Source organism: Lactuca saligna, chromosome 7 (assembly GCF_052625555.1).
Source record: "Lactuca saligna cultivar CGN05327 chromosome 7, ASM5262555v1, whole genome shotgun sequence".
In the NCBI taxonomy this organism is placed as follows: domain Eukaryota; kingdom Viridiplantae; phylum Streptophyta; class Magnoliopsida; order Asterales; family Asteraceae; genus Lactuca; species Lactuca saligna.
This window is the reverse complement of record NC_136423.1, coordinates 3,245,001-3,268,295: the sequence shown is the minus strand read 5'-3', so window position 1 is coordinate 3,268,295 and position 23,295 is coordinate 3,245,001. Positions and strand designations below refer to the sequence as shown.

Sequence of the window (23,295 nt, the reverse complement as noted above, 5' to 3'; positions counted from 1 at the left end):
TTACTAGCTTCATTTAGTGCAATTACTTCATTATGATTTGAGGATGTGGCAACAAGTGTTTGCTTTTGAGAACGCCAGGAAATTGCAGTACCTCCATTCATGAATACGTATCCAGTTTGAGATCTAGCTTTATGAGGATTGGACAAATAACCTGCATCTGCATAACCAATCAAGCCTTGTTTTGAATCGCTAGGGTAAAATAGCCCTAAATCACTAGTTCCTCGAGGGTATCGAAAAATATGTTTAATTCCATTCCAATGTCTTTTTGTTAGGGTTGAACTAAATCTTGCTATCAAGTTTACAGCGAAAGAAATGCCAGGTCTAGTACAATTGGTAATATACATAAGAGCTCCAATTGCATTTAGATATGGCACTTCTGAACCAAGGACTTCTTCATTTTCTTCGCATGGACGAAAAGGATCCTTGTCAATATTTAATGATCTAACAACCATTGGAGTGCTCAAAGGATTTGCATTGTCCATATTGAAACGTTTCAAGACTCTTTCTGTGTAATTTGATTGATGCACACGTATTCCGTTAGGAATATGCTCAATCTGTAAACCAAGACAATATTTGGTTTTTTCCAAGATCTTTCATTTCAAATTCTTTCTTTAAAAGTTCAATCACTTCAAGGATTTCTTTATTCGTTCCAATGATGTTCAGATCATCAACATAGACTACTATGATCACATATCCAGATGTTGTTTTCTTAATAAATACACATGGACAAATAGTGTTATTTTTATAACCTTTACTTGTCAAATAATCACTTAAACGATTGTACCACATGCGCCCAGATTGCTTTAAACCATACAAAGATCTTTGTAATTTTATAGAATACATTTCTTTGGGTTTTGCACTTAACGCTTCAGGCATTTTAAATCCTTCGGGAATTTTCATATACATATCACTATCAAGTTATCCATACAGGTAAGCTGTAACAACATTCATAAGATGCATCTCTAAATTTTTAGATACTGCCAAGCTGATTAAATATCTGAAAGTGGTTGCATCCATTACTGGTGAATAAGTTTCTTCATAATCAATTCCAGGTCTTTGAGAGAAACCTTGAGCAACAAGCCTGGTCTTGTATCTTACAATTTCGTGTTTCCCATTTCATTTTCGTACGAACACCCATCTATATCCTAATGGTTTCACAACTTCAGGTGTGAGGATAATGTTCCCAAAAACCTTTCTCTTGTTAAGAGAATTTAATTCAACTTGCATAGCTTCCTTCCATTTAGCCCAATCATTTCTTCTTTGACATTCAATGACAAATTGTGGTTCAGGATCATCATTCATAATATCACATGAAGCTGAATAAGAAAATATTGCATTTATATTGTTAGTTTCATTTTGGTCACATATTCTATTGGTTGACCATAATTTTGTGCATTATCCTCTTTTCCTAGGGGAATTTGAATAATTCGTGTTTCTCCAGGAACACTTTCCTCATGATCTAGTGCATTTTCTGCTCCTCTTCTTTTTTGTGGGTTCGTATCCTTAGAAACAAATAGCCTTGCATGCTTCAGGCGTGTTTTTGACTCTTGAGTGACTTTATCATCAGATTGTCCATGTGGAATGTCAATTCGAGCTGGAACATTGACAGTTGGTATATATGATTTAGTCACCCTTTTTGTGTCAGTAAATGCATCAGGTAATTGATTTGCCATTTCTTGGAAATGCATTATCTTTTGAACTTCCATATCACATTGCCTTGTGCGAGGGTCAAGATATGATAAAGAAGGCTCATGCCATGACACATCCTTTTCCATAATCTTCTTTTCTCCACCTAATGATGGGAAATTTGCCTCATCAAATTGACAATCTGCTAGGCGTGCTGTGAAAACATCACCTGTTAATGGTTCAAGATATCTTATAATAGAGACAGACTCATAACCAACATATATTCCCAACCTTCTTTGAGGACCCATTTTTGTCCGTTGAGGTGGTGCAATAGGGACATATACTACACACCCAAAAATTCTTAAATGGGATATATTTGGTTCTTGACCGAAAGCAAGTTGTAGTGGAGAATATACATGATATGAACTTGGTCTTATGCGTATCAATGATCCAGCATATAAGATTGCATGGCCCCAAACAGAAACAGGAAGTTTGGTCCTCATTATCAATGGTCTAGCTATTAGCTGGAGATGTTTAATCAGTGATTCAGCTAAACCATTTTGTGTGTGTACATGAGCAACTGGGTGCTCAACAACAATTCCGACAGGCATACAATAATCATTAAATGCTTGTGAAGTAAATTCACCAGCATTATCAAGTCTCACTCTTTTGATAGTATAATCAGGGAAATGTGCCCTTAATTTAATAATTTGGGCAAGAAACTTTGCAAATGCCATATTACGAGTTGATAATAGGCAAACATGAGACCATTTATTGGATGCATCTATTAAGACCATAAAGTATCTAAATGGTCCAGATGGAGGGTGAATCGGTCCACATATATCACCTTGAATTCTTTCTAGAAATCTAGGTGATTCCTTTTCAACTTTCATTGGAGAGTGTTTTATAATTAACTTTCCAAGGGAACAAGATGTACATGGTTTTATGCAATTGGATTGAGGGAACTTTTGGTCCTTCAATGGATGCCCATGTGTATTCTCAATTATCATCCGCATCATTGTTAATCCGGGGTGGCCCAACCTATCATGCCAAAAACTAAATGTCCCAGGATCACAATGTTTTCCTTCGATTACCATATTTGATTCAATCATATGTATATATGTATAATGCAGACCGGAATCAAGTGTTGGTAGTTTTTCAAGCACATGATTTTTGTCTATAATATACATATATTTTTTATTTTCAATGGTCACAGTCTTTGTGTCATATCCTTTGAAATATATGTCATTGAAACTTAATAAGTTTCTATTAGACTTTGGAGAAAATAAGGCATTTTCTATACAAAAGCATGTACCATTTGGTAATATAAAATGGGATTTCCCGGTTCCCTCTATCAAGTCTGCAGGACCTGATATTGTCTGTATAATTGTTTTTGTTGGTACTAATTTTGAAAAATATTTCTTTGATTTCAGAATAGTATGTGTACTACCACTATCTGCTATACAAAGATCTCCAATCTTTTCTTGGTGTTGTGCTCCAGTTGGACTCATATTAAACTTCACACATGAAAGGAATAATAAGTGAATAAACATAATCATAATTATTATTAAAAGAAAGTTCATTTATTGAAGGAAAGGCATTACATGAAAAACAAATGAAGGAAAAACAGTTTTACTAGAACCATAATGGATTTTTTTTTAGTTTATGTCTTCCATGCCATTGCAGAAATCGGCAACATTTAGCGGAGTGAATTCAACATTATCAATGAGGTTTGCTTCTTTTCCTTTTCCTTTAATGGACTCTTGATATAGTTGACAAAGATGTGAAAGTGTGCGACAGGTCCTTGACCAATGGCCTGTGCTACCACATCTATAACATGAACCATCAGATTTTTGTGTAGTCCCAGTGTCATGCCTTGCCACTTTGGCCTTATCTTGTGTGTGTACATTGTTTCTTTGTGAATGTTGATAATTTTCCCTTTTCTGGCCACGACCACGATTATTACCTTGTCCACGACCAGAATTATGGTTCTGATTATGGATTTGGTTTCGATTAAAATAGCCACGCCCTCGTCCTCGACCACGACCACGCCCTCGTCCACGTGTATGGTTTCGATGACCATAATATTTGTAGCATTTGCTTCAGGAAGTGCTATTGATCCTGTTGGACGAGATTCATGGTTTTTCATCAAGAGTTCATTGTTTTGCTCTGCAACGAGCCGACATGCATTCAGTTCAGAATATCTTGTGAACTTTTGCATCAGATATTGTTGCATCAAGGTAATTTTTGTTGCATGAAATGTGGAGTAATTTTTCTCCAACATATCTTCATCAGTAACTTCTTGTCCATAATATTTGAGTTGTGAACATATTCTGAACAAAGCTAAGTTGTATCCATTTACTTTCTTGAAGTCTTGAAACCTCAGTGTTCTCCGTTCATCTCTAGCATTTGGAAGTATAACTTCCTATTGATGATCAAATCTTTCTTTCAAAAGATTCCAGAGAATACTTGGATCAGTAACATCAAGATATTCAAATCTTAACATTTCATCAATATGCTTACGAAGAAAAACTTGTGCTTTTGCTTTGTCTTGTGCCAAGCAATTATTAAATTCATATATAGCATTTGAGATTCCCTTGAACTCAATATGCATTTTTACATCTATCATCCATGGCACATAGTTTTTCACACTAACTTCAAGTGCTGCAAACTCGAGCTTTGCAATGTTGAACATATTGTAACTATAAATTTTAGACAAAATAAAAGTTAAAATCCGTTTATTTCAATAAATATTACACAAAAAAGAAGCGGTAAAGCTAACATTGCATACAAGCTTAAAAGTAGTTGAAATTCCATATTATCTTCGACGTTAAGAATTGGGATGAAAAGTAATATGACTATTATAGTCATGATTATAACAAACGGATGAATCATCTTGAAGCTTAATTTCTTGTAATTGATTTATTTGATACAAGAGAGAAAAATTTGTTGTGGGTAAAATAAGCAGGGTAAAGATGTTTATTTATGGTACAAAAATATAGCCGTTGTTTTTGTTGTTTATAACCGTTGCATATATATTCCTGTTGTGTATATATGTATATGTATTTTATAAATCATGTAATAAGACTTATAACTAATACATAACTTTACTAATTAGAAACATAAATAAATATTAGTAAATGTTTAAATAAAATTATGAAGAGTATCTAAAATATAAATAAACATTGACATGTATAAATACATATAATTTAAATGTTAGTATGTACAAATAAAAGTTAGTAGCATAATATAAATGTTAGTATGCATAAATAAAAGTTAGTTGCATAATGTAAATGTGAGTTTGCATAAATAAAAATTAGTTGCATAATGTAAATGTTAGTATAAAGAAATGTTAATATAAGAAATAAAAATTGTTAGTAGTCCATAATGTATAAGTTTCATTAATTCATTAGTATTATTATTTTAATATGATTGAGGTTTTTATAATTAATAGTGTTTTTACTTAGTAATACATACCTTGACTAAGATAAATGTGATTTTCCACTTTTTTAGTAACCTTGATTAGAGCTTTCGTATTAATAACGTGTTATAAATTAAGCGTAATTAATGTAACAAACTACTAAACTTTGATAATAACTTTAATTGAGAAGAAATAATATTTAGAGAGAATATGAAAGTTATATCTCTTATAATTTTTGGTGTATTTCATTCTTTACAATGGAGGAGTATTCATACTACAAATTTTACTAACATATAATTGTAATTAGTTAAGAATATTGACAAATTTACCATGCACCAATTATTATGTTATCCATCAATTATTTACAACGCCACCAATTATTTAATATATATATATATATATATATATATATATATATATATATATATATATATATATATATATATATATATATATATATATATATATATATATATATATATATATATATATATATATATATATCCCATCCCTTATGGGGAACAAAGAGGTACAAGTGAACCTTCTAGCTAGTGCTAGAAGTCCAAGGTATCCATATGTTTTTCTGTTTATTATTTAAAACTTAAATGGTTGGAGAGATGCGACTTCAGTGTTCTTTTCTACTTTTTCTACAACCCAATGATTATGGATGTAAAAGCAAGAAAATAGAAACATCAAGAAGTTGGTGGAAAAAAGCAAGGAAAAATGATGCTACAACCAAATCATAGTAGAGTTATTCTAATAATAACCGAATCACATAAGAATTTTTTCGAAAAGCCAAATATCTCTAGCCCGTCAAATTGAGCCAATTAAGCAACATGTCGCATACCATTTTCTAGTATTTTCACTATTTTGCTTACTATTTTTTTTTATTTTTTTTTGGATATGCAACACTTTTAAGTAGGTATGCTATTCAGGTCAGAACCAAACCGAAATGATCCGAACCCGAATAAACCGTAAACCGAATAAGGGTAATTGCATGAACCGAAAACCGAACCGATTAACTAGTACGGGTTCCGTTCGGTTCAGGTATTAAGCGGTTTGATTCAGTTATTACCCGATCCGAATAACAGTTACAAGATGATTAAGGACCTAATATAACCGAAAAAAACCGAATAAACCGTATTAGGATTCTATAACCCGAATAATAGAATTACAATGTACTTTTATACATCAACGTTAAATATTCAAAGACTAACATAACACAATAATAAATTGAAAAAATAGCATTTACATAGTATATTAATATAATAAGAATTTAGAGTAAATTACTGAAACGGTCCCTATGGTTTGGTCAAAATTACACATTTGGTTCCTAACTTTTTTTTTCACTCGGATCGTCCATGTGGTTTGATTTTGTTGCGTTTTTAGTCCCTTAGATACATAAAGTTAGGGACCAAACTTGCAATTTTGACCAAACCATAGGAACAAAAAACGCAATAAAATCAAACCAAAGAGACGATCCGAGTGAAAAAAAATAGTTATGGACCAAAAGTGCAATTTTGACTAAATCATAGGGACGATTTCAGTAATTTACTCTAAAAATTAATTTCTTACTTGAGTTTCTTGAGTTGGAGCCTAATTTTTCATGACTAGACAAAGTAGAAATTTGTGAATCCTTAGATACAATAGGAAGAATCGATTTTTGAAAGTCTTAAACAAGATGAAGGATCGACAGAAGTAATTCCGAGTTTGGATATAGTTGAAAAGATTGTTCAATTTTGAAATGACGAGAATGAACGTAGAGTTTTTTTTTTTTTTTTTTTTTTTTTTTTTTTTTTTTTTTTTATGAATAACGATGACAGAAGTGTGAATCGTGATTTTGATTTCTATCGATAAGAGAAAAGGGACGAGGAATGCTTATTCGGATCCGATATTTAGAACCAAATAAGCTCTTATTTTGGTAACCTGGACCAAATAATTTAAGAACCGAATAAGCATAATATAGATACCCGAATCGAATTGCTTATTCAGGCCTAATTCGGTTCGGTTCGGCTCGGGTTTCCAAGCCAAATTCTCATCCCTAGTTTTAAGGATCTTCTTTTGCTAAAATTAGAGTTAAAAAAAATAATAATCTTTTCTTTAAAGAGAATGAAGAGAGGAAAATGATTTTGATTTTCTAAGTTATTTAGTAAGAATGACAATTCCCATGTCTTATCTATTTCATACGTTGGTTTTATTTATATATACTATGTTATTTAAAAATCACTTTATGTATTAAAAATATGAGTAATGATTATAAAAAGGAAAATTGATTTACCAGGGTAGTCATTTTTGTCATTTTGTTTATATTTAAACAACTTTTTTTATACACATTTGATCATTTAACTTGTTATATGTATTCACATATTACCATTACAATGGTAATATGTGAATACATATAACAAGTTAAATGATCAAATGTGTATAAAAAAAATTCTAATGTGAACAAAACGAAAAGTTAATTACCTTGATAAATTATTTTCCCCATGTTTAATAGTTATTTTATTTTCATATTTGTTTGTATTATTTTTGTCAAATCTTATTTTTAAAGTATCAATAATATCCTAAATATTAATTAAATATTGATCAATTCCAGATTTTACTTTTTAACTAATGAATATCCTTTTGTTTTGTGAAATATTTTATATAGCCTCTTATATATATATATATATATATATATATATATATATATATATATATATATATATATATATATATATGTTTTGTTTTTTAACATATACAATATTTTTAAAGTAAATGGTATCCAACAATAAAATTAAATAAATTAAATATGTAACAATAAGTATGGAGGGTCTTTTAAAAAAATAAAAAGAAAACATTACATAACAAATAAAAAAACAAAAAAAAATTATATAATGTAAATGTTTTAAGATTGTTACAACTTTTTAATTAGAAGTTTATAAACCTTTAATTTTTTTAATACAACATTTTAACCTAGTATTTAACGAAAGTATTTTAAAATGTTATAAAAAAAATATTAAGTTGTCATACAAAATCTGAGAAACATTTTAAAAATATTGTGAAAGAAAGTTTAGAAATAATTGTATGAAAGTCATTAAAAAATTGTATGAAAATGTATTAAAAAAGGTTAAAAACTTGTAAGAAAATTCTGAAAATTTTGGTTTAAAAGACTTGTATTAAAATTATATGAAAGTATAAAAGAAAAGTCAAAACAAATTATAAGCAAAGTTTAAAACATTATATTAGAAAAACCTATAGAAAAAAAATTATAAAAATGTAGTAAAAAATTATAAAAAACCTTATAAAATTTGTAATAAAAAAAGTGCTCACATTTAGACAATTTTTTTACATATTTGATCATTTAACTCGTTAAAAGTGTTCACATATTACCATTGTCACATGTTATATATATTATCATCCTTACATGTTATAATAGGTAATAATAGTAATACATGAACGCATTTAATTAGTTAAATAGTCAAATATGGAAAAAAAAAATGTTTAAACATAAACATGACTAAAAGATAATTATCCTGACAAGTCATTTTCTCTTATAAAAACTACCATGCCACATAGATACCGTGTTAGCTTTTTGTTACACAACTATTATTGTGTTGCCTTTTGTTACATATAACTATTATTGTATGTATGTGTATAAAAAGATTCTAACACTATGTTTACTCATATAGCTAGATGGTTGGTTGGTGAGCAAATAGAAAATAAAAAAATTATGAAAATGCAAAGAATAAGAACTCCACTCTTAAAACTAAGAAATCTTGATGCACAAAGTTCGTTTTTCTTTTTTAGATTTTTCCTGAAAATACAAAGAATAAGTGAAGATTCTATAGAAAGAGCATTTCTACTTGTAACACCAATAGCATCAAATAGAGAACTTTATGCCACCAACTAATAATAATGATGTAAGATGAAAAAGGTCAACCAAAATACAAAAAGAATCATTTTAAAACCTCAAAAAAATTCAACGGCATTTTAGAGCACATAAATATAACTCAAAAAAAAAAAAAAAAAAAACATGGATGAAATCATAATTATAATTTAGCAAAAAATAAATAGTAGTATTAAGCAGCAGAAGAAGACGCTTGAAATCCTTGCACAAATTGCTTCAACCTGTCAGCTTCACCAATTGCAGAAAACCAATCATTCAAAATCTCGATTGTAATGTAATCTGGATTACAAGCTTGAGTTGTCATCTGATTCATAAGCCTTTCAGCATCTTTCAGCCTATTTCTACTTGAAATCCCTTTCAGCATCGCATTATATGTTGTAGTATTTGGTGCAACACCTTTCTCTAACATCCCATCCATTAATGAAAGAGCATGATCGACTTTCCCACATTTGCAAAGAGAATCAATCAAGATATTATATATGACATTATTAGGAACAACTTTTGATGTTCTAATCATTTCCTCAAAAAGATTCAAACCCTCATCAAGATTCCCAGCCAAGCAATGCCCATGGATGAGAGTACCATACGTCACTACTGTAGGGGCATTTCCGTCTTTTACCATTTGTTTCAAGAACTTATGAGCAGTTCCAAAGTCACCATTTTGGGTGAAGTAGGAAATTAGAGTATTGTAGGTGACAGAATCAGGTTTGATCTTGGAATCTTCCATGTCTTTAAGAATCTCAACTGCTTTGTCAAGTTTCTTTTTTCTACAAAATCCACCGATTAAAGTGTTGTAGGTTAAAAGATCCGGTAAAAATCCAGATTTTTTCATTTTTGAAGCAATAAAAGCAGCATCATCTGGTCTTCCAGCTAGAGTCAAACCAGAAATTAAACTATAGTAAGCAAGTGCATCAGGAGACCCTAAAGACTCCATCTCATCAAACAGTCTCATTGCTCTATCCATGTTATTCACATTGCAAAAAGCAGAAATCAATGTAGAATAAGTAACTGCGTTTCCTTTTATACCCTTTTCTTCTTGCATTTTTCTAAAGAACTCCATCGCGTTACTGATTCTTCCGTTTTTACACATTCCATCTACCAGAGTGTTCATTGTAATCACATTTGGAGCAACGTTCTCTTTGTCCATTTGATCAAAAAGCTCGTGTGCACGTTCGATTTCACCTGATTTACAAAACCCGTCTATCAAACAGTTGTAGGTTACAACATTTGGAGCACAGTTGTGTTCTGATTTCATTTGTTCCATTAACAAGAAACCTTCTGCTTGCCTACCCACTTTGCATAAACCATCGATTACAGTGTTGTAGAGAATCACATCTGGTTTTATGGAGATTCCATCACTTCCTTCCTTCATCTTTTTAAGCATATCTAACGCATCATCTACCCTATGGGCTTTGCACAGGTGATTCACTAACATCCCGAAGGTGACAATATCTGGCTTTATGTTATTCTCCTTCATCTCATTCAATACAAGATTTATCCTCTTGTAGTTTCGCTCTCTTGACAACCCTGATAAAAGTGCATTACATGGTCCAGCTTCAAGTTTGCCAAACTTTATTAGCTCATGCAACAAGTCCCAAGCTTTATCATTTCTGTGACTCCTGCATAACCTAGTGATTAATTGAGTTAACCAAACATTACAGGGAAACACACCATGTATCCCAAATTTTGGGATCAAACCAAGGATTTTTTCATCCTCTTTCCCACAATTCCATCGAAGCAACACAGAAAAGACAACGCTTAATGTAGTCTCGTTGGGGGGAAACTTAGTATCTGATTGAAGCATTTCATCGAGCAGCTTGTGTGCATCCTCAAATCTGTTAGATTTCAACAACAAACCCAGTAATGTGTTTTTCACGTTGGTGTTCTTCGCATGTGGTTCTAATTCATTATACAATTCCAGAGATTCTTGAACCTTTTTGACATGAAAAAAGTATCTGATTAACAGGATTGCTGAGTTGGAGGTGAGGGGGACCTTTAGTTCCTTGGAAAGGTTGAATAAATCAACAAGGGGAACTGAATCTTCTTCACGCATTGCTAGCTCGATAACAGTTTGGAATATTGAAGGTAGCGGTAGTTGAGAAAGAGACGGAGATTGGTTGTCATGAATGAAATGGAAAAATTTAAGAGCTTTATTTGAAGTTTCGAGGTGACGAGCGATTTTGATGAGAGATTGAGGGGGCAGAGAGAGGAGTTGGTAGTGGAGATTGGTGTTGCTTGTCCAATCCTCGGTGATCTTCAGCTGGGTAATAGCGGTTTCCGTCAATTCTTCTTGTGAAGGTGGTTGCGTTGAATCAGGTGCAACGGAGAGGCGGCGGAGATGGGTGGTCGTGAAATATTTATGGGGTTTAAGAAGGCGATGAACGTATCGTTTCGATGCGGAGATTGGTGTCTTCATTGTTGTGGATCAAACTGAAAATACTGTCAAATAATAAATATTTGGGTGTCAATTCTTCAATTGTCCCATAAAAGGCAAAGCTCGAGTGTGATGATATCATCAAATCTATTGGTCTAAACTCTAAACCCTTAAACTTTGATACTTCACAAGATACAAGTTCGTTTTATTTCGGTAGTTTATTGATAAACAGTTTGTTATTTTTCCAAAAATTCGATCATAATACAAATGCAAATTGCAAAGGATGACAATTCAAACTTGGTTATAAGGACGGTTTTTGAAAGTGATCCTTGAACTCTAAAAATGTTTTGTGACAAAAGTATTTATTGACTTAGTAGGTGTAAAATTCTTATATTACACACCTTGATTAAACAAAATAAAATATTAAAATATAAATAATAACTATTTGTAAAATAAATTTTTTAAATAAAGAATGTAGAAACAATTAATTGCAATTTATTATAATATTTATTAAATTTGATACTTTACATATATAAATATAAGATTATATGATTTTTTAATTTTTAAAATTGGAAAAAAATCATAAACTGACATGTGGATATTATTTATTTAAAAAATATCACAAAATGATAAGTATCAAAACTCATTAAAAATCGACATGTAACAAAAAAAATATTTATTTATTAGAGAAGATAATGATAATATTTTTAAAAATTCTTTGGATTAATTTTTATGGTGAAAAAATTAATAAGTCAACAAGTTAAAAAATATTTTGTTCAAAAACTTATTTTTAAAATAATTTTGGTTAAAAATATCAAAAACAGTTTGAAAAAAACAAGTTTTACATGATTTTTAAAATCAGTTTTTTCAAGTTAATAAAAAACTCTTGTGGCCATGGAGGTTCCTGTAGTGACTTCAGGGCATGAGACAAAACCTCATGTTTGCCGTTGGTGATTAATCGATGCGCGGAAGCTGGCCCGTAAACCCTCGCTAAGGAAGTTCCATTTCAAAAAAAAAAGTTAACAAAAACTATTCTAAAAAATGTTTTTGAGTTTGTAAACTTTTTTATTTTAATTTATTTGCTTTTCAAAAACCCAATAAACCAATAAATTGTTTTGAAAACCAATCCCAAACACCCCTCAAGAATCAACTTGCTTTTCAAAAGTTTTATCTAGTAACTTTCTTTTACTAATTAAGTCATCAATATTTTACTTTTTCGTTCTAACTCTTTGATAATTTTATACAATAGTTAATATTTATACAAAAATTTAATTTTGACGTTGTGTTATTTATTGTTTTAAATTGGACACGGGACACTCCGTTTACCAATTAGTTACAATTCTCATCATTTGACATGTCGACTAGGTTGTTTGTTGACATGACATTATTTGGTAACATCGTATTCTAGGTGTCAAAAATGTAATAACTTTTATGATAGTTATTCAAAATATAGTGTTTAGAAAAAATCAAGATAACAAATGTATCCAAAATAATTTTTCGGGTAAAAATATTTTTCTCTAGTTTATAAAGTTTGTTAAACTCTATTTTTTATACGAGCTTTGAATATTTATTTTAAGGGTTGTCTTCAACTATATATCACAATGCATTGGCTTATATATATATATATATATATATATATATATATATATATATATATATATATATATATATATATATATATATATATATATATATATATATATATATATATATATATATATATATATATATATATATATATATATATATATATATACCACATTAAAGCTTAGAAATTGCCTTCAACCTTTTTAGATACCTTTTTAGATGGGTCAAAATTACAACTTATATCTTATAAGTTTTAACAAGGAAATAAACATTGTTTGTAAATCTACTTTAATAAATGAAGGTTTTTTTGTCAAATGTCCTCTTTTCCTTCATTTGGACACATGATATTTTCTAAAATTTTTAAATTTTCTATTTTCTACTTGTCATTTTATTGTATTTTTCATTTATTAAATTAAAATTCTACATTTAATATGTAAGGTATTTATTAGAAAGAGTTTATATATGTAATGTATTCAATACATTAAAGCCACATTAATTTTAATAATTCAAAATTTTTCTCATGTTTCTTATAAATTCAAAATTTTCAAATTGTTAAAATTTAATATATTTTTTTTAATTAAACCCATGTAATACATGAATCTTACACCTAGTGTGTAATATAATTGGATATTTAGTATAATTAGATGTCGTGTCATAGTAAATATTTGATTGGTAATATAACCACTTTCAAATTTCAATTAATATAGGGACGATATATATATATATATATATATATATATATATATATATATATATATATATATATATATATATATATATATATATATATATATATATATATATAATAGTTGTCAATGACTAACTTATAAGTTTTGAATAGTTATTTTGAATAGTTACCAAAGGGCTTGTAGCCCAGCGGTATCAAGTAGTGCCCTCAGTCTTTGAGGTCGAGGGTTCAAGTCTCGTCGTGCACATAGGTATAATAGATGTTGTTAGCTTAGGAGTATATTAGATTTGTCGGTTCAAAAAAACAATTATTTTGAATAGATGATTAATCACTAACGATATTTTCCTATTTGTAAATGATAATCTTTTTAGAATTTAATATAAGTCGAAGATAAATATGTTAAATTTTAATTGTTAGAAAATGCATGACATGATAACATCTTTAAGGTTGAAGGCATTTTCTATCTTCCTACACATTTACAAACAATACAAAAATGGTCCTTGTAGTTTCTTATTTTATATGGTTATGATCCAAACTTTTGAAAAATTGCAGATATGGTCCTTTTCAACAAGTTTTGTTGTGGTTTTGGTTCTTCATTCGTTAGTTGGCTGTTAACTTCCTTCAAATGATAATTTTACCTCCAGGGACCATTTTCGCAACTTTGTCTTTTACCATACTATAAGGACCATTTTTGCATAGATTATTTTTTATTTTATTGAAATATTATATATTAATACCACGACTAGAAATCCACCTTTTATAATACCACGACTTCTTTTAATACCTAACTTCTTTTTGCTTTTAACATATTTAGAACATGAAGCTTGATTTGGGTCATATTGTGCCTTACTTGGCCTTCCTCTCTTCTTTGGTGTCTTTAGAATTGGTTCCTGCTTATCATACATATCGCCTGATGCTTGAGTGTGTTCATATTGTTCCTTCCTTGGCCTTCCTTTCTTCTTTAAAGGAATATGAACTGGTTCCCTGGTTGCATTCTTGCATCCATTCTGGTTATGGCCATACTCAAAGCACTTACGCCACCTTTCAGTTCTTGTGGTTTGAAATCTTCCTATACCAAATTTTCCTTCATTTTCACTTATATGTCTCCTTCTATTGACCTTTGGTTTACCACGCATTCTCCTTTAACACTAGTGGTAGGGGCTTTACGAAGTCAGTTTAAGGCTATAGATTTGAACCATTCACTAGACTAATGTTAACAACATAACACTTAAGGAATTTATCCTTGGAAAACATATCACCATACTCATCAAGTGTTTGTTATATATAGTTGATGGTTACAATGACATGAACACATGGGATCCCAACTAGATCCCATAATATGCGGTTACAATTCCTTCCATCCAAATCCACCAAGTAGCTACCTCTCCTTGCTTCAAACACATATTGTTGACTATGTATTATATATCAGAACCTACATCCACAAGTTCAACGTTAGTATGTTAACGTGTTACCTCATGAAATTGAAACAAAAGTTACATGTTAGAATGTTACCTCATGTTCTTTCAAGAAAGCTTCATCTTCTCTAACACTATTGGACATATACAAGTATTCCATTTAGTACCTTCCTCAATGATGTGAGCAAACATATCCATGATGTATATCCTTATTTCTTCAAGCATTGTGATCAATGTTTTTTTCCTAGCATCCACAATGATTTTCTTTGCCAATCAGTAGCATGGTACACTTGTGCTCTGATTTCATCTATCATACTAGAATTTCGTAGGTTTTCATCATTTAATTAAACATTTAGGAAGATATCCTTACAATTATCAAGTGAGGTCACACATTTTTCCTCTGGTTCGTGGTCCATGTAAATGTTATGGAGCTCAAAATTCATTTCATTCAAGCCAAGAAATGGCTCATGTATGCCATCAAAAGGGTCAACTTACCCTTCGTATGGTGAAGCCATTACACCCTCTTGTAGAAACATAATAATTTTAAGAACCCATTGCAAGAAATGTTGAATGTAAACATATAAAGATCATGACCTGTAAAAACCTTACATTTCGAAGAACAATTTTACCCTAATCTTCTCCAAGAAAACCCTCTTTTCTAAAGTTTTTTTCTATGTATACATAATTTCCGTCGACACTATGCAAAAAGGTGAAAAGTGATTGGGATATAGAGGGAGGATGGGGATGCAACATTTAATGCCCCTAACGGAGTTGGGGTTTTCTCCCAAATGACGTTCATGAGCTTCCAACTAAGCAAATGGTAACCGACTATTAAAGGGAACCGATTAATAGGTAAAAACGCAACACTTAATTCAAGTTTAAGGCAAAAAAATGGACACAATTTTGAACTTTGGGTAAACCCGACAATTTTGTGCAAACTTGAAGGTTTTTATGGCATTAACCCTTTTGATAACTTATTAAACTTCAAATTAATTTTTGCGTAAGTTGAATTTTTTAAGTTGATGGGTCAAAATAAGTCGGGGATAAACCCAAAATCTAAAGGGGGAGGAGATTCGATTCCCCACATCCATCGGCGACGGGTCGATGTTAGGGACTTGGGGATAGAGACATAGATGGCCAACCTCAACCCATGTCGATCCCTAACAAAATTCACATAATTATTTGTTACCACCGCGTTGTGTCTGCTGCCACAAACCTCTATCGCTCTCTTACAGGGGCCAAGAATTGTTTTTGATGGGGGCAATTCCGTTTCAGTTTTTCCATATTTTCCGAAGCCACCAAATTATTTATTTGATGCAAATTTTAGTATTTAACATTCTTTTTTACTAAAAAAAATTAATATATTATCTATCTACAATCTTTTAGCATATTTAAACAAAAGTTCATTAAGACAAAAAGGAAAAAAAAAAAAAGATCATCTCGCACATTGCATGTGGTATATGAGTGTACACCTTGTTAGTATATAATCAAAAAGATGAAAAGGAATTAATGCAGATTCATGGGAATGAAATGGTATAGGTTTGGTGGGGCTTATAAAAAGGTCAAAACTCTAAAGTTTAAGTTTAAATATTTTATTTCTATTTCTAATATATTTTGAGAGGACAGTTTGCAAACTTACTAGGAAAATTCACAAATTTTTTAGAAGTGGTTATTAATTTTGTGAGGCGGCTCCCGCCCTGCCCCTTGTGTAGGTCCATCCTACGCTTTTTACTATCATCTTCTCTTAATATGATGTTTTGACAAACCGACATCATAAAAACAAATTTATCCATTTATCTTGTCGCATCAAGGTTGGACATCTATGAGTTTGAATCCTATAATTATCATTGGAAATTCGGTGTAATTTCAGATATTAAACACTAGACTTTCATTGCATCACTGTTTGATCATAAAATATAATATTTTGATCAAATTGACATTTTGATTAGAGATAATGACATAAAAACCTTTAAATTTGTTTAAAAAAAATAATTGTTTTACCCTAAAATTGTTTGTTAGTGTGTACATACTTCACCTTTGAAATGTTTTTGTCATTTATTTGAAGGTTCCATTCTAATATATTTGTTTAAACCTGAACAAGATTTCATGCCCTTTAAAATATCCCTGATATGATTACGAATTTCGGTACCATATATTAAATTTGGGGTGTTACATTTTAAAATTTAATACTTTTTTTTTAAATATTTTGAGGGGTGGAAATCCTACCCCAGTAGATAAAAAAAAAACTACTTTTACGAGGTTCGATACATTTTAAAATCAAGAGTTTGAGGAAGAGGAATCCACAGGGAATGGAGCGGCGAGCCAGCTACTATTGAAGTGAATCTATACGGCCCAAAAATGTTTTGAGTAATAGGATGGAATAGGCCCAGATACAAAGCCCGAATTCTAAAACCCTTGGTCTTCATCTTCTCAGGCAAAATCTCCGATTCACCTACACACACTGAATCGATCTCCGATTATCTTTCCACCAGTTTGTATGAAATAGCGTTGATAATTGGAGGCTTTCATAGAGGAAAGTATGCAGAGATCCTCTAGAATCTTATCTCGATTTCTGGCTTCAAATCGAGGTTATTGCACATCATCAAAAGGATCTGAAAATGATAAAATCGTAGCGTCTGTGCTGTTTGAGAGGCTTCCGGTTGTTATTCCTAAAATCGACCCCGTCGTCTACGGTTTTCAAGAATTCTCGTTAGTTATCCCTATCCTTAAATTCATATGTATTTGTATGCACATTGTTTTCAGAAAAGTCACCACCTGAGTTAAGAAATTAGGATTCCCTTCTGCGTTTCAGGATTCAAAAAGTAGATTAGTTGTTAACTTGCAGAATCGGTAAGAACCAGAGGACCAAATGAAAACTACTTCAATTTGTTAGAATCGATGCAAATTTGAATCGAAAACTAGTATGCTTAATTAACAAAGAACGTTGTGATTGTGCTGTTCATTTCCATTTCATTTTCATCTGCAAGTAATTTTTATATCATCATGAAATTATGTAGCTTTCGTTGGAGACAGCAGTTTCGTCGTGCATACCCTGAAGAATTTCTTAAAAAATCTGATGCTAGGTAATTTTGCACACCAGTTTACATTTCTTTATTACTTTAAATTCCAATATCATAACATTTTAACTTGTTATTAGGGGTAAGGGTGAATACCACATTGATTTCGTACCAGCTCCTAGGATCACAGAAGCTGACAAAACCAATGATAAAAGGTAAATGTAAATGTAATTTGGTTCTTATATTTGCTTCTTTTTCTTTGGTATTTAAACTTAAATTATGGATTTTGTGCAACTGTTTTTTATATTATGAAGGTCACTGCAAAGAGCTCTTGATAGAAGGCTATATCTTCTTCTGTATGGTGATGCATATGGTAGTCCAAAAGGGCAGCCTGTATGGCACTTTCCTGAAAAAGTTTACAAGTCTGAAGAGACCTTACGCAAGGTAATTCTGTGAATTTCTTTGCGTATTTGAAACGATTTTGTGGTATTGATTAAAAAAAATGTTGTTTCAGTGTGCAGAATCTGCACTAGAATCTGTTATTGGAGACTTATCTCATACATACTTTGTTGGAAATGCTCCAATGGGTCATATTGCAATGCCACCATCTGAGAAAAATAAGGATAATTCATCTTTTAAGGTATGTGAGGTATGGTTTTGTTTGTTGGCTTTTTAGTGTGTTCTTGACTCTTATGAATTTTGTTTGTTTGTTTGTTTTTTTTCAGAGGTTTTTCTTTAAATCTCAAGTGATTGCAACAAATAAGTTGGATATCAAAAGCAAGGATTTTGTGTGGGTAACAAAGGACGAGTTGTTGGAGTACTTTCCGGAGCATAGCGAATACCTGACAAGAATGATCATCAGCTAGCTGAATCCAAGGGTCCAGATTGTTCCAAGTCAAGATTTTTAAACAGTGCAATAATTTGATTGAAATTCATGCTCAGAATCAATGCATATGCATGGGTTTTTAGTTGTAGGTTTGTATTTTTGAGACTGCATGAATTCTGTGGGTTATACGGCATTAAAGGATCCAAAACCCTGGTTTTTGTTTTGATGCTAAAGAATGTTGAAATATAGCCACTGTATCCGTTTTCTAAGATTAACCGTTAGATTCAAGTCAATTTGTCTGTGCATATTGGTGGCTTTCTATTAAAATTAAAAAGGCTTCTAGTTGTCTCGTTAAGTTTACAAAACAGTATTAGTTTTTTTTTTTTAATAATTATACTTGTTATCAATAACGAGTGCAAATCATCACCTGTGCCTAATTTAAAAAGTGGATTGATCGACTTGCGGGTAAGTGACCTCATTAATTTATACGCCTTACTTGATGTTAATGATGGGATATTTGGTCTTAAAAGCCTTTATAAAAGAAGTCGCCAAAAGGGAGCTCCTTCTTATTGAAGTTGAAGTCAAAAAAAAAAAAAAAAAAAAAAAAAAGACATTTCTAGTTTTGGAGATTTAGAGTGTTATGACTAGAATTGGTAGTGGTTGGTCGCATTAGTAATGCAATAGGAAGAGTTGATGTTGGTCTTGACCAAAGAACCGGTTGTCGTGGTGGTGCAAGCAATCTGTCTCGAGCCTCCGCCAGCTGGTCACCTCTTAAACTCCCCCTCATTCTCCTAACCGGCATCACATCTCCAGTAGGTGGTGGTGGTGTAGACATGGTTGTACTTTGAGCTTGCTTGGTTGTACCAACATCAGGTTGAGATGGATCAAGATCAGTGTAGTCTTGTTGCTCTCCTCCTCTCCTTAGGTGCACGAAAGCTAGAGCAACAGAACGCGGGGAGCTTGTACTTTGTGCTTGCTCAGCTGTACTTGGACCAACATCGGTTTTATGCAAACTCTGTACAACACACATAACAAGGAGCATGAGTTGTGACATACAAGGCTAAAATGGTCATTCAGTCCAGAAAAGGAACAGTCATTTTGTTCACACAACCTGTGAAGGCAAAGAAGAATTATGAACATGATTATTATCTCGGGTGATGCTTTCAATGGTCTGCCTCTTTGTTTTCGTGGCAACAGTCCAGGATCCATCTGCTGATACCATTACATCACTAACATCCTCTGCCACCTCATTCAACATCTAAACATAACCATTCAAAACATCATCAGTGAAAACAGTTATAAGGATTATAGCATCCACTTCCATTTCTTTCTATCAGAACATTCTACTTTGAAATATCTACTTAAAATTAATCATAGCAGTGAAAACTGATTTGTGTGTTGATGACACTGCTATAAATAATTGGGTAGATTTTCAAAGTACAATGTTGTAATAGGAAAAAAATGAAAGTAGGATGCTATAAAAAAAACAAATCAACGAAACTACATTGCTATTTATTGCATTTATCTCTAAAAGATAATTGTAGTTAGGTTTTTTTATTATCAAGTGAAGGTCTTTCTCATATGCGCGTTAGTGTGTGTGTGTGTGTGTTGCTTGCCTTTACAAAAGTCTGATCAATGCGTAGATCAAGATAGCAAAGTGGGATATTACAGATGGGGCAATTCCAAGTAGGCCACCTTGAATTCACTTCCATAAAATACTTGTAATCGAAGCACTACATTAGCCACAGTTAGTTTGTTAGAAACTCAGTTGTTTGAAGAAGAAGAAGAAGAAGAAGAAGAAGAAAATATATATATCTTCACGGAGAAACTATTAGCCTATTTACTGGTGTTAGGTAATCCTGATTCCCTAATAAAACCTCACCTGAGGATGCTTGCAGAGATGCCCTTTCACAGGAGTTCTTATACGAAGTTTACTGTCATATATATATATAAAAGGAAAATCAAAGTTAAGATTGTCTGATTCATAAAAGCCACTCAGTTTTAACAACTAAATCAGAAACTATACATTATAAATAGAAAGATATACTTTATCTAACATTCCAAATTAATATGTTTAGTGAATGTGTATATTTGTTTTAGTGTTATTTACCTATTTTGTTATGAACATAGTCACCTTATGATATTTGTCATACATATAATTTCCCCAAATGTAACTGCTTTACAATTTACCCAACCTTTTATGATTTTATACCATTTTACATGATATTATATCAACTTGTATTACAATACATGTCAACCTAATAGAACCAAAAAAGAAATGTTGTAGATTTAAACTTAAAAGATTATAAAACTGAAAAATAGAAAATTTTATATTTATAACAATATAAAAAAACTTAAAACTATGGTGTTAGAAAACTTCAGACAGATTACCAATGTTTTTTCTTTTCCAAATTGTATACTCCAAAAACTTTGTTCCTTCTCATCTTTATATTAAATTTCTACATAATTTCTAGTAAGCAATAAGAAAGTGGAGCATCTGACTTACCTAATGGGGCAGTCAAGTGAGATCAGTGATGAAGTCCCAATAACATTGCAATCTGATACAGGGAAGGCAACAAATATGTTTACTGAATCATATTTTTGAAAAAAGAAAAAAAAAAAAAAAAACTATGTTGTAATATGTAAATTATGTTTGAAAAATTGACTTACCAGAGTCAACTACAGTAGACATTGTGTGGACATAATCTTTCAATGGAGGTAGATCAGGAGATGGATTCAAATTCATAAAAGCTACTGCAATAATATATTGTCCTGTATTTGTATAACAAACCAAACCAGCGTGTTTTAGAGAAAAAAAAAAAAAAAAAAACCAACTATATATGTTTCAAAAATGTAAGCATACCATCAAAGTCCCCAATAACTTGTAGTAAATTTACTCCATACTTTATCATTTTCGTCACATCTGATGGGAGTTGTGGTCCTTTACCCTAATACACATATTACATCAGAGCAATTTTGGTGCTTAAATTCATGGGGTATATTTCGATAGCATAGATTTAAAGATATTAAAATTGGTTTTCCACTATTTGAAGTCTGTTTACCATGGTGCTTTTGGTCCTCTTAGGTACTCCCTTACCATTGATGAGAAAGCTAGAAAAGGAAAGATAGAAATACAATGAACAGAGACCATTCTAAGAAAAATACTAAAAACCACAAAATTTGTAATCTTACTCTACATTTGATGGGCTGGCAATACATGCAGCTGTGTCCATATTGTCCATTCGAGCTACTAAAAGCCACTGTAAGAAGTAAAAATATAACATCAAGTGATATAATTTACCTTGAAGCTAAACATGTTTAGGTGCATATTATTTGCTTACCAAATTTCGACAGTTGCGAGGCAATGTACCCTGAGAGATGTGAAAATCAACTACAAAACTCCCATATCCAGCCTGTCAATTAATTAAACTTGACGTTATAAAGATATAATAAGAAACTATACAGGATCTTATGTTAAAAATGGATAGTGGATAGCTGGATATTATATATATATATATATATATATATATATATATATATATATATATATATATATATATATATATATATATATTTACCTTCACATCAAATGAAGTAAGTATGTTTTCCACCTTCATTGTTGGATAGAATCTGGAAGTGGAAGACACAAAATGGGAAGGATGTCATTTATTGAATTAAAATGCAGATGTACTCTTTTTAGTTAGTTTTGATAAACCATTACCTTAAGATTATGTTTGAAACACAAGAATGTGCATAGTTTGGCTCAATACTCATTTTCTCTGTGTCTGAGAACCCCTTGCATAACTAGCAATAGTTAAAATATAGGGTTATTGCTTCATGAATATAAAAAAAAATTAATAGCAATCAGTAACCCAAATTGGCCAAGAAAGAACTTAAACCAACCTCCTCTGCCATCATAAGGAGATCAGCTTTATCTCCATCTGAAAACCAGCCAACTTTACAAGCAGCCTGTTTGAAAATGTTTATATATAAATATGTAATATACATTATGTAGTCAGACACATACATAGAGATAGAAGTCACAGAATGAATCGCAACCACATTGAATTGACCAGATTCAGAAAATAAAATGAATATCTGAATTGTTATTTGATGGACATGTATACCTTGATAGGTAGCATGAGCAACATCAATGATGGTTGTTGCAATTCTGTCTTACGCCTATAAACCTACAATCACATAGAAGTAAAGTGGTTAACACAAAATATATGTAAAAGACTAGAACTGACGATATAGAACAATCAGTGGAATGTGTAAATAATAATTCGGTAACAAAACAATGACAAATACAACTAACCTCTCTAACAATCAAAAGTAGCTGGGGAAGATGAAATGATGATGGAACTGCATTCATCGCGATAGCTGAATCGATAGTGCTACATTTACCAATAGCAGAAATTGAAGTATATTAAAAAAGTATTAGTCATGACT

The 23,295-nt window shown here is 31.3% G+C and overlaps 4 protein-coding genes across 4 annotated transcripts in view; 1 reads left to right on the top strand and 3 right to left on the bottom strand.

Moving 5' to 3' along the window:
* Window positions 1-3,284: 3,284 nt before the first annotated feature.
* Window positions 3,285-4,497, bottom strand: LOC145004956 (uncharacterized). Its single transcript, XM_078963989.1, has 4 exons — window positions 4,418-4,497; window positions 4,160-4,328; window positions 3,707-4,051; window positions 3,285-3,617 (listed from the first exon to the last, which is right to left on the bottom strand). The coding sequence occupies exons 1-4, from the start codon at window positions 4,495-4,497 to the stop codon at window positions 3,285-3,287; spliced, it is 927 nt and encodes a 308-aa protein (XP_078820115.1).
* Window positions 4,498-8,878: 4,381 nt separating this feature from the next.
* Window positions 8,879-11,543, bottom strand: LOC145004143 (uncharacterized). Its single transcript, XM_078963039.1, has one exon. It carries the CDS (start codon window positions 11,350-11,352, stop codon window positions 9,109-9,111), a length of 2,244 nt encoding a protein of 747 aa, XP_078819165.1. The 5' UTR covers window positions 11,353-11,543; the 3' UTR covers window positions 8,879-9,108.
* Window positions 11,544-17,388: 5,845 nt separating this feature from the next.
* On the top strand, window positions 17,389-19,136 carry DECOY (decoy). The gene is made up of 6 exons (XM_078963041.1): window positions 17,389-17,709; window positions 18,018-18,083; window positions 18,158-18,232; window positions 18,332-18,461; window positions 18,532-18,657; window positions 18,743-19,136. Exons 1-6 carry the CDS (start codon window positions 17,540-17,542, stop codon window positions 18,881-18,883), a joined length of 708 nt encoding a protein of 235 aa, XP_078819167.1. The 5' UTR covers window positions 17,389-17,539; the 3' UTR covers window positions 18,884-19,136.
* A 203-nt stretch (window positions 19,137-19,339) lies between these two features.
* Window positions 19,340-23,295, bottom strand: part of LOC145004144 (E4 SUMO-protein ligase PIAL1-like) — a 4,497-nt gene continuing 541 nt past the window's right edge. The window contains exons 2-16 of the mRNA XM_078963040.1: window positions 23,162-23,240; window positions 22,971-23,033; window positions 22,747-22,812; window positions 22,565-22,647; window positions 22,422-22,473; window positions 22,185-22,256; window positions 22,036-22,103; window positions 21,906-21,954; window positions 21,707-21,791; window positions 21,514-21,615; window positions 21,350-21,401; window positions 20,726-20,777; window positions 20,460-20,576; window positions 19,955-20,101; window positions 19,340-19,858 (exon numbers count right to left, since the gene is read on the bottom strand). Coding sequence (XP_078819166.1) covers window positions 19,460-19,858; window positions 19,955-20,101; window positions 20,460-20,576; window positions 20,726-20,777; window positions 21,350-21,401; window positions 21,514-21,615; window positions 21,707-21,791; window positions 21,906-21,954; window positions 22,036-22,103; window positions 22,185-22,256; window positions 22,422-22,473; window positions 22,565-22,647; window positions 22,747-22,812; window positions 22,971-23,033; window positions 23,162-23,240 — 1,486 coding nt within the window. The 3' untranslated portion in view covers window positions 19,340-19,459. The remainder of the gene's footprint in view (window positions 19,859-19,954; window positions 20,102-20,459; window positions 20,577-20,725; window positions 20,778-21,349; window positions 21,402-21,513; window positions 21,616-21,706; window positions 21,792-21,905; window positions 21,955-22,035; window positions 22,104-22,184; window positions 22,257-22,421; window positions 22,474-22,564; window positions 22,648-22,746; window positions 22,813-22,970; window positions 23,034-23,161; window positions 23,241-23,295) is intronic.

Bases quoted from the DNA above. Each gene is read 5' to 3' on its own strand.
- LOC145004956 (XM_078963989.1), bottom strand. From the start codon at position 4,497: ATGACTATAATAGTCATATTACTTTTCATCCCAATTCTTAACGTCGAA. The intron at 4,052-4,159 runs GTTTTTCTTCGT...GATCATCAATAG, and splicing joins AAGACAAAGCAAAAGCACAA to GAAGTTATACTTCCAAATGC. The intron at 3,618-3,706 runs GTCATCGAAACC...ATCCATAATCAG, and splicing joins CAAATGCTACAAATATTATG to AACCATAATTCTGGTCGTGG.
- LOC145004143 (XM_078963039.1), bottom strand. From the start codon at position 11,352: ATGAAGACACCAATCTCCGCATCGAAACGATACGTTCATCGCCTTCTT.
- DECOY (XM_078963041.1), top strand. From the start codon at position 17,540: ATGCAGAGATCCTCTAGAATCTTATCTCGATTTCTGGCTTCAAATCGA. The intron at 18,084-18,157 runs GTAATTTTGCAC...ACTTGTTATTAG, and splicing joins CTTAAAAAATCTGATGCTAG to GGGTAAGGGTGAATACCACA. The intron at 18,233-18,331 runs GTAAATGTAAAT...TATATTATGAAG, and splicing joins GACAAAACCAATGATAAAAG to GTCACTGCAAAGAGCTCTTG.